A 10,638-nucleotide genomic window follows, 5' to 3' on the forward strand; every position below is an offset into this window, starting at 1 on the left:
CTTACCTGGGGAACCTCTGCTTCAGCTTCCTCAGACTCTGCCTGGTGGGCGGCACAGACACTAAGCACTGGGCTATCTCGTCGTACTGAGCTTTGGTCAGTATCATGTTGGGCCAGAGACCGGGAGGTGGCGGGAACAAGGAAAAACCACCCTGGGGCTCGAGCGGCCTTGGTGCCGAGGTTTGAGAGGTAGGCAAACAGTGGCACAGGCCCGGGTCCTTGCCTCCTAAGCTTGTCCCAATCCCCACTCAAACACCACTAGCTGCAAAAGTGAGACGGAGACTCGCCCGGTCCCAGGCTCCACCAGCACCTCCGCGGCGGGGGCGGGCTGTTCACCGAAGTGCCCAAGCTAGGCTTACTGAGCAGCCGCAGTGGATGCTGCCGACGGCAATTGCCGCCATATCGGTTAAGGGCAAACCAACCAGGAAGTAGTGGCCGCCCTTGAAAAAGGCGCCGCGCCGGAGTTCCAGCTGGCAGGTAGTTATCCCGGGAGTCTCCCACCTGGGATCAAGGGATCAACAAGGGATGCTTGTAGAGTTCACATTCTCTCAATTACCAGAAGCCAGAGAGGCCTGACGCAGAGGCCAGGCGGCTGGTCTCACAGGTGCCCCGCGATCCTTCAGCGTGAGTCCCCGAAAGCCCCTGCCGGAGCGCGCGATTTGAATACACTTCCTAAGGCACCAGTTTAAGCGCTCGCTGGAAGGGATACTGGCCTGCTGAGAAACCACGCCCTCACTCCGCCAAGGCTGCCAAGGGCCGAGCTAGAAAACTCACTAAGGTCGCTGTAAACAGTTTAGCTTGTGTTGAGGAAATCCAACAACTTCTGAACATCGCGTGGAAGGCAGTTTTGTCCTTGTCGAGAAACAGACTTGAAACTAATCCGAAGTCATCAAATACCCGGCAGTAAACAATGTCACTTTCACTCCTTGAAGTTAGCTGCTCAAGGACTAAAATCGCATATTACTACTGTCTTTGTAATCCCAGTTCTCAGAAAATAATAGGCGCTCAATAAATGTCTACAGTAATGAGCCAATCTTTTTTTGTCTTCATATGTATTATTATGAACGGATCTCAGTTCTCCTAAAGCAATGTGGTTCTTAGAAGGCCAGGTGTTGTGTTTCTCTTCTGAATTTAACAAAATCTATTTGGTTCTCAGAAGGCCGTGTGTTGTCTTCTTAGAAGGCCACGTGTTGTGTTTCTGTTCTGATTTTAACAATTTAAGCAAATTAAAGCAAAGGTGCTTAGACTTTAGAGAACCTGTAAGTAGTTTAAAATTTTTCATCTGGACTAAAGCCTGGGTTGGAAGTTTTAGATATACCTCCTTGAATAAGTTCCTCAATCCATCGAAGCCTCATTTCTTGTCTGTAAAACTGATTTAATTCGTGGGAGTGTTTTATTTGTGCATGTTTGGTTTAGAGATAGGGTCTTGCTCTGTCATCCAGGCTGCAGTGCAGTGGCTCCATCATGGCTCACTGCAGCCTCGAACTCGTGGGCTCCGGACGTCTTCCCACCTAAGCCTCCTGAGTAGTTAGGACTACAGGCACGTGCTACTACATACACCTGGCTAATTTTTAAAATTCTTCTCTAGAGATGAAGTCTCGCTCTATTGACCAGGCTAGTCTCAAACTCCTGACCTGAAACGATGCTCCAGCCTCTACTTTCCAAAGTGCTAGGATTACAGGCATGAGCCACTGCGACGGGGCATGGAGCTGTTTTTAAGATTAATAGGATAGTACAAATAAAAGATTACATAATGTGGTGTCTAGAAGATTGTGTGAAATATTAGGTTGGTACAAAAGTAACTGTGGTTTTGGCCAAAAATAAATTGACTAAGACTACTTGATAAAAATGGACAGAGTGTTTACTAGGTATTGTTTTACAGTCTCCCCATGCACAGACTGGCTTAATCCTCATAACTTCCTGCCAGGCAGGTACTATTGCTATTATCCTCCTCTTCCCTTTTGTACAGAATTAATAAACTAAGACATGAAAAGGTTAAGGAGCTTCTAAGAGTTCATGAGGATAAGCAGCAGTAGTATGATTTAAACTCCTGAAATTTGGTTCCATATTCAGTGCTCTTGCCAACTTTCAGTAAAGTTTAATTACTACATCCAATAGTAACACTCTTTTCAGCCAAAGGTTAAGTTTTTTTTTTTTAAGGGAATATTGTGCATTTCAAAGACTCTTTTAGCCTGGGTTTTTAAAAACTTCACTACTTTATTTTTTGAGGCATGTCAAAGTCCAGTACCAACAATGGATCCTGAATTTAGCAACCATAGTTTTTCCTGAATATTTACATCAGAATGTTTTCTTCCCATATGCTTTGCATCTAGCTCTGATTGTGTGACATTAGTACATAACTATTTATTTATGGCAGCATGGCCTGGAGTTGCCACCTGGCTAGTTTGTTGCTGACCCTGCCATGACTTTTACATGAAAGCTAGCTGACGATAAGCAGACACCACTTGATCCTCATTCCTTTCCCCTTTCCAACTTCACTCTTTGCTTCGCAGCCATCAGATTTTTATAGAAAACATCAGTTCAAGGATGCTTGCACCAGTTATTTTTTTATTTTTTTATTTCTTCTAATAAAAATGAGATACATGTGCAGAACATGCAGGTTGGTTACATAGGTAAACATGTGCCATGGTGGTTTGCTGCACCTATTGCCCCATCCTCTAAATTCCCTCCCCTCACCCCCCAACAGGCCCTGGTGTGCTGTATCAGTTATTTTTATAGCAGCTCTTCTCTCTGGCTCTTGTCCTGCACTCACCATCGAACCCTTCAGAAATATGCCAGGTTTGTCTTGCTGTTTTTATTTTTAACATGCTGGCAGTTTATAATTTTGACCCAAATCCAGTCGATTGTTTAGAATTAGTGCTGGGAGAAAAGCACGGTTACAGTGCTGTTTTCATTGGCGGTGACGGTAGTGTTGTTTATTAGGCATAAAATAGAAGCAAAGCAGAAATTTCTAGCTGTTGTTTAGGTTTATTTTCTAGAAAGGTCTAGAATAAGCTAATTCTTCCTCTGAGGCATCTTTTCTCCCTCCTTCAGCCTCCTCCACCTTGCTCCCATCTCCCATCATATCGCATGCCCCTCATCTACTGCTATTACTTCTTCTAGAGCTGCCTCTCCATTCCTGAAGTTCCCCACTGTTTCTTAGCCAGCAATACCATTTCCCCACTAAATATAGTAGAATCATGCAATGAAAACACCAAACTAAAAACCCAAAGAACTGGCTGCCTGTTTAAAACCAGCCATAAAACGTGTAGCCTTTAGTAACTGATAGCATCTCTAAATCTGAATGTCCTCAGTGGGAGAAAGAATGGAAAAATAAGGAAAGGTATAGGAAATCAGCAAGAAAATGTATCAAAGTGGGGACCAGTACAACTCCCTGGAAGAACCTATAGCCCTGGATGAACTGGACTCAATCACTTAGCCAGAATTCTTTCTGCTAATTTTTGGATGACATGAATGTTGAACAACTTTCAAGGAGTATGAGTTTGGCAGGGAGGCATCTGAAGGTTATTTCAAGAAGGGTACTAACACAGAAGACTAAAAGTAGGATTGAGCCAAGTCACATGCATGGGAAAGTTATTCTGTTTGGAGCAAAGAGTTCTAGGCAGAGTAAAAGGAGTTGAGGATGTTTGACCTTGGAAAGAGTCACGTTTTCAAATAGACTGTTGTCCACTGAATCTGCCAGATCCAATGCATGTTTTTAAAAATAAATACTGACATATTTTCTTTATATATTGTAAAATCTGATTCTATTGATGGAGTCTCAAAGTGATCATATGGATTTAAAAAATAACAATTGAAGTTTATTAACTGGATAAAGAAAAAGAAGGGAGCTAATAATATTTGAGCTCCTGTTATGCACAGTCATTATCCCATTATACCTTATCTTGATCTTCACAATGACCCTGTGCTGTAGATTTTATAGCCCCTGATCCACAGATTAGAAAACTGAGGCTCAAAGAGAGTAAGGATTTATATGAGTCCAACTACTAAGTTGCAAAACCAAGATTTAAACCCAAGTTACTCTGAGTACAAAACCTCATGTTCTCTATTGCACTGTATTGTAACTCAAAAATGATTTAGAAACTTTTTGGTTGAATTATCCTCAGTTAAGCATTTATTTTGTGAAACAGCCTGAAATAGCTGGCTGCTTTTTTTGGCCACCAGATGCCTGTTAAAGGGGCAACGACCTTCAATTTTGACATGTAGCCTAAACACACTTTGAAAAATATTGTTAGGCCACTTTGACTAGAAAAGATGTTATATTTTTTACTTTGTACAATGAGCCACTACCTTAAGTAAGATCTCTCTTGAAACCAAAGTTTTTGTCTCTATACTTGCCATCCTTGAGTGACAAGTCATTTTATGCTGACCCCCAAATAATACAAGCTCCTAGCAAACAATAAAGATCAGAATATTTCCATTGTTTAGGCCTGCAGCAATTACTCAGTTTAATGACTTAAGGAAATCAAAGGAAATCTAAGGTGGGAGGACATTCTACACCATGATGATGAAGTAGTTATGCTGAAAGGTCAGGGAAAACCAAAAGCCAAATGTTGGTCCCTTCATGCAAGTCAATGGTAAATGAAGTCTTGGTCTGTGAAATCAGTTGGTCTGATTCCAGAAGATCACTTGTAGATGGAGGATTTCACTGAAACCCATTGCAAACAGTAACTATGTCCCATGTGCACATAATGGCATCTTCTCTAGCCTTTGTTATTCAGTATTACTAAGAGCTAATGTTTTGGAGGGCACTTATCAAAAGCAGGAATTGTGCTAAACACCTTACGTACATATATCTTCCCTTAATTTTCAGGTCCAGCCCCAGGAGGCAAGTACTATTGTTAAATCCAGTTTCTAGGATAAAAATACTACCGAGGACCAGCTTGGTTAGGAGACCCCCACCACCACCCAGGCGGTGCTGAAGATAATGAGAGGCAGACACCCAATAGAACAGCACAGTGGATCTATCCAGGGGGCCAGAAGCCCATCGAGCTGAGAGCCTCCGGCTGACAGCTTTCCATGCTGAAGGCCTGAGCTAGATTCTGATCCATGTATTTATTCTCTCTTCAACAGGTGATTCTTATGAATAAACAGGTGTTCTGTATTTACTCACAACCCAAAAAACATACCAAGTGGGCAGCTGTTACCCACCTACCTCTAACCATAAACTAAAAGGTATTCTCCACAAGGGAGCCATGGAGGCAGGGTAAATTTAATGTTTCTCAACAGAATTCTACAGTGTAGAAGAGGCTTCTATTTAACTCATCAGTTATTTTACAACATTCTAGGACAGTGTTTAACAAACTGTTTTGTTTGAGGTCTTAGTTTTTCCCCAATTTGTCATGGATGGACAGACATAAGAAATAAGAAATGAATTATTCAAAAAATGAAATTTAAAAAGACACAGACATATAAAATGTAAGCACCCAATTTGTTATGAGATTCAATAGACATGCAATTACTTGACAAGTTAATATAAAAGATTCTAAAGGCTTATTTTCAATTTCTGTCCTTAACTACATCATGACACGTAATAAAAGTTTGAGGACCCATGCTAGTTTGCTCTCCACATTTTGAGTAGCACTGTCCCTTACAAAGTCAATATTATAAGCCAGGTATGCACAAAGGCCAAGGGCTGATTCCAAAATCTAGAACATCACATTTTTCATGAACTCTTAAAAGAGGAGAGTAAGACCTGTAAGCATCAACCATCATTGTTATTACCGTTTCTCTACTATATTTAGTTCTTCTTAAGTTATTTGTGTTTTCTAAGGTTAACAATGCAAATCCTTACAGGCTATTTAATTATGCACCTTATGAAGGCAATACCATATGTTTTATAGCACAAAACCCAATTTATTCTTTTTTTTTTTTTTTGAAACAGAGTCTTACTCTATCACCCAGGTTAGAGTGCAGTGGTGCAATCTTGGCTCACTGCAACCTCCACCTGCCAGGTTCAAGCAATTCTCCTGCCTCCGCCTTCTGAGTAGCTTGGATTACAGGTGCTGGCCAGCACGCTTGGCTAATTTTTGTATTTTTAGGAGAGACAGAACCATGTTGGCCAGGCTAGTCTAGAACTCCTGGCCTCAAGTGATGCGCCCCACTCAGCCTCCCAAAGTGCTGTGATGACAGGCATGAGCCACCGCCCCAGGCCCCCAATTTATTCTTTAGATTTATAAACCCATCAGTCAGAGCTCGTATGCCTCTTCTGTTCTGAATCATACTCAGGACACAATTGGCACATGATAAAGGGTATTAATTGGCATGTGAGCATTTACTAACACTACATTTGACAATGGTAAGGAAGAAAAAGTAGTGTTTTTATAGGGACAATTTCTCTTGATGTTGTGTTACAGTAAAGGGAGATATGTGAGTATGTTTGTTGAAGAAAACTGAAGCCTCTTACATTTTCTCTCAGACTCAGCAGGGACTGGTGTATAATATGCAGACAATTTGTATACCCTATTCTTACTATTCCTACAGGACTAAACCTCAGATGTAATTTCTGCAGATGTCAGTCACTCCTCTTGTCCCAAAGACCATTCTGCAAAAATATACATATTATATTCTGAGGGTTTTCTCACATTTGTAAATTCAGAAATTGAAAGGTTTGTTGGTAAAGAAGTTTCTCTTGGGGTGTGGGGAGAGGAATGAGAGTCAAGGAATCAACTCTGTCCTTAATAAGCACTTCTTTCAACATAAGCTAGAGTTGGAAGCACATGTCAGATGGAGATTAGCTATTAAGTCTCTAATTTAAAAAGTTACTCTATTTTGGCCAGGTGGGGTGGCTTATGCCTATAATCCTAGCACTTTGGGAGGCTGAAGCGGGTGGATCATTTGAGGTCAGGAGTTCAAGACCAGCCTGGCCAACGTGAAACCCCATTTCTACTGAAAATACAAAAATTAGCCAGGTGTGGTGGCACATGCCTGTAATCCCAGCTACTCCGGAGGCTGAGGCAAGAGAATTGCTTGAGCCTGGGAGGTGGAGATTGTGGTGAGCCAAGATCGCGCCACTGCACTGCAGTCTGGGTGACAGAGTGAGACCCTGTGTCAAATAAAATAAATAAAATAAAAATATAAATTACTCTGTTTTGCCTTCTTACTGGGTTAGATTTTCAAAAGAGCAGGCAAGAGGCCAGTCAGTATTTATAACCCTTCTCTCTCCATGACTGATAGAGAGTTAAGGGAAAGAATGCCTTCTGAGATAAGTATAGATAATAATAAGAGGTTCCCTTCTTTTGAGAAAATGAAAGTATGTTATGTAGTTATCTAATGTAGTGCCATCATGTAATCTATGACTGCCATTATCATACCCACTTGGCATATGGGAAAACTGAGGTACAAAATGGCTTGGAATTTTAATCAGTTTCTTTAGATTTCATTTTTCTTTTTTGTTTTTTTTTTCACTTAGAACAATGCTAATTTTGATTTCATTTTTAAATGTGAGGCCATAAAAATACACCTCTCGTTTTTACTTAATTTCTGTTTTTATGATTATCAAAGAAATATGTTTTTGTAGCCAACAACAAAAGATCAGATACTACAAATCATCTATCATCCCATCACTTGGAAGCCACCATAGTAACCACATTGATGTTATTACTTCCAATCCTTTTTCTGCAAAATTTTTTTCCATACATAGATAAAACCAAACTATATATACACCTTGAGTCCAGCTCTTTTCTATTTAACACTCTGAGCAAGGTATTCTTTTTTTAATTTGTTAATTATTTACCTAAATTAATGATTTTTAAGCCCACATATTCATGTTTCATAGTTCAGGAACATAGGTCAGCGACAAACTTCTATGTAATTCAACCCCAAAAATTCTTTACATTCTAAAATCACTTTGCACTCTGAAAAGTACCAGTCTTCCTCATGTCCTCAAAATCTTTCATGGAATTGTAATTTCTATAGAAATCATGTATGCTTTTTTTCTTGGTTCAGCCACAGCAAACTTACAGAGCGCTGCAAGCTACAAGAATACAACAAATGCTCCAACAATGTGACCACAGATGCTCGGCAAGAAGGCCATACATCTGAGGTTTTGTCAAAATGCTGGAAGCCATCGTACTTATTTTCCTTCATAGGTATTTCAGCCTCAACACCAGTGTCTTTCCTGGCTGATGGAGTAATGAATAGCCAGCACTATGAGCAAGGTATTCTTAGGAACACTGGTTATTTTGACCCTAATTTCATACTAAGAATAGAGTCGTAGGTTGTGTAGTTAGATAGACTCTCACAAACCAGTTCTTGAAATGAGATCATTGGTGTGGCTAGCAAGAGGCTGGGCCATCCTGCAATTCCATCAACAAGCTGCAATTCAGACAATGTAGGAATGATGTAATGGGCTCTCTGGAGCAAGGTGGAGATTTCTGTGACTGATGGACAGTATTTCTGGGCATTCCATTCACAGAGTTATGATTGAAATGATGTCGGTGAGACTCCTACCACATGTATATTCTGTCAGTCATCATGTTGACAGAGGAGCCAGCATGCACTTATTTTTTTTAGCATGACTACTAGTTGTATCTGAACATTCAGATTCATTACAGCCCTTGATGCAGGAAGCAAATGTTTTGCATTGCCCAGAGGACAGTCACACTGGATGCCAATTTTTGTGCCAGAAGAGCTTGGGTTTCCATTTCACTTTCAAACAACACTAAAAGGTTTAAATTGGTACAAGAATGAAAGGGATTTAAGGTAATGGTGTGGGCAGGGAGTACAGAGGTGGGGGCTTAAGGAACACTTAAGCTCTATGCACACAAATCTAGTTATAAAAAGAACAACACGTTGAATTATTTGTATAGATAGGAATTTTTAAACAGAAATTCTACTTAAAAGGTTAACACCAATGTAACTCACTTATACCAACTCCTCTTAAGAAAATATGGACATTCATAAAAACTCACTTATTCATCAGATATTTACTGAGAGCTACAATGGACCAGGCACTGTTCTAGGCCACGTGCATAAGCAATATATGCTGCCAAAGTCTCTGACCTCCAAGTTTACATCCTTTAATAAATTAGATTTACTTTATCAAAAGATTATTTCATGTTCCAGTTTAGAGCAAGCTAAAGAGCCACACATTGAAATATAATACCTGACCCTAGCCTAGATTCTGTACCGAAGAGGAAAAAGTGCTATAAAGGATGTTATTGAATGAACTGTCAAAATTGGAATGCAAATGAATGCAAATATATATCATGTAAATCATCTCAGCATTATTAGGAAATACACACAGAAGGGTTAGAGGTAAAGATCCACAATGTATTTGTAAGTTATCCTAAATGGCTAAAAAAAACAAGAGCAGTGAGAGAGCTGGGCATGCTGGTGCACACCTGTAGTCCTAGCTACTCAAGAGGCTGAGGTGGGAGGATTTCTTGGGTCCAGGAGTTGTGGACTGTCATGCATTATGCCAATTAGGTGTATTCCCTAAGTTAGGCATCAGTGTGATGACCTCCCTGGAGCAAGGGACCACCAGGTGAGGACAGCTGAAATGGCCTATGTCAGATATGGAGCAAGTCGAAACTCCTGTGTCTGGCAACAAAGCAGCGAGACCCCATCTCTACAAATTTTTAAAAAAGTGAATTATAAATCAAATGTAGTAAAATGTCAACAATAGATAAATTTTTGCACTTTATTGTATACGATTTTTGTAACATTTTGGTAAGCTCGAAATTATTTTTGAATAAAAAGTTTTCAAAAACCAACTTTACTTTGTAAAATGAGTGAAAACATATATATTTTTTATAGCAGTCATCTTTTATTTGGAGGTTAATTCCCATTAGGATAAGAAAGGATTCAGCAATGATGGAGATTGTGTTCCTTATGGAAGAGCTTGGGCTGAGAAGGTCATGGTAGGCGGTGCAGAGTGTGTGCCCTTCTTCAGTGGTACTTGCGTAGCCGCTAGTGCTTGAGCTCCTTGTAGGAAAAGGAGTAGCTGAAGACCACATAGCTTGCCAGCACCATGGTACTCCCCGAGATGCTCCCCTTCTTCACGTTGATGTACTTGCAATACCGGTAGTTACCTCTTCAAAAGGCTCCGGCAGTGCCACTAGGGCTGAAGTCCCTTGTCAACATCCAGCTTGTCAGCTCCCCTCGTTTGACCTCCAGAAGTTTCTTGTCCTTCGCTGGTATTACTGACTCCATGTTGGAGGCCTGGTGTCCACTCCATAATGTTTGGATTTTTGTTTGTTTGTTTGTTTTTGAGACGGAGTTTTGCTCCTGTTACCCAGGCTGGAGTGCAATGGCGCGATCTCGGCTCACCACAGCCTCCACCTCCTGGTTTCAGGCAATTCTCCTGCCTCAGCCTCCTGAGTAGCTGGGATTACAGGCACGCACCACCATGCCCAGCTAATTTTTTGTATTTTTAGTAGAGATGGGGTTTCACCATGTTGACCAGGATGGTCTCGATTTCTGCACCTCGTGATCCACCCGTCTCGGCCTCCCAAAGTGCTGGGATTACAGGCATGAGCCACCGCACCCGGCCCCATAATGTTCTTAGGTCATGTGGCAAACTCTCCTCAGTCATATGATTTATAGATCTTTGATTGACATGCTGAGTTTGTCAGGACTGCAAAGATGGGCTTGTGTCATCTAATTAAGATCCACA

General features: G+C 40.9%; 1 protein-coding gene, 1 long non-coding RNA gene and 1 pseudogene across 7 annotated transcripts in view; 1 reads left to right on the plus strand and 2 right to left on the minus strand.

The window, feature by feature from the left end:
- The window catches only part of CDIN1 (CDAN1 interacting nuclease 1), a 307,237-nt gene extending 306,924 nt beyond the window's left edge, over positions 1-313 (minus strand). For all 6 annotated transcript variants that reach the window (XM_009005593.5, XM_078334406.1, XM_035259897.3 and 3 more), the window contains exon 1: positions 6-313. In XM_009005593.5, coding sequence (XP_009003841.1) covers positions 6-106 — 101 coding nt within the window. In that variant the 5' untranslated portion in view covers positions 107-313. The remainder of the gene's footprint in view (positions 1-5) is intronic.
- A 94-nt stretch (positions 314-407) lies between these two features.
- On the plus strand, positions 408-1,030 carry LOC144577356 (uncharacterized). The gene is made up of 2 exons (XR_013521049.1): positions 408-476; positions 559-1,030. It is a non-coding gene; the product is annotated as an uncharacterized LOC144577356 (long non-coding RNA).
- Positions 1,031-9,911: 8,881 nt separating this feature from the next.
- Positions 9,912-10,175, minus strand: LOC100394523 (ATP synthase F(0) complex subunit f, mitochondrial pseudogene; annotated as a pseudogene).
- Between the last annotated feature and the right edge of the window lie 463 nt (positions 10,176-10,638).

The sequence above is a fragment of the Callithrix jacchus genome, chromosome 8 (assembly GCF_049354715.1).
Source record: "Callithrix jacchus isolate 240 chromosome 8, calJac240_pri, whole genome shotgun sequence".
In the NCBI taxonomy this organism is placed as follows: domain Eukaryota; kingdom Metazoa; phylum Chordata; class Mammalia; order Primates; family Cebidae; genus Callithrix; species Callithrix jacchus.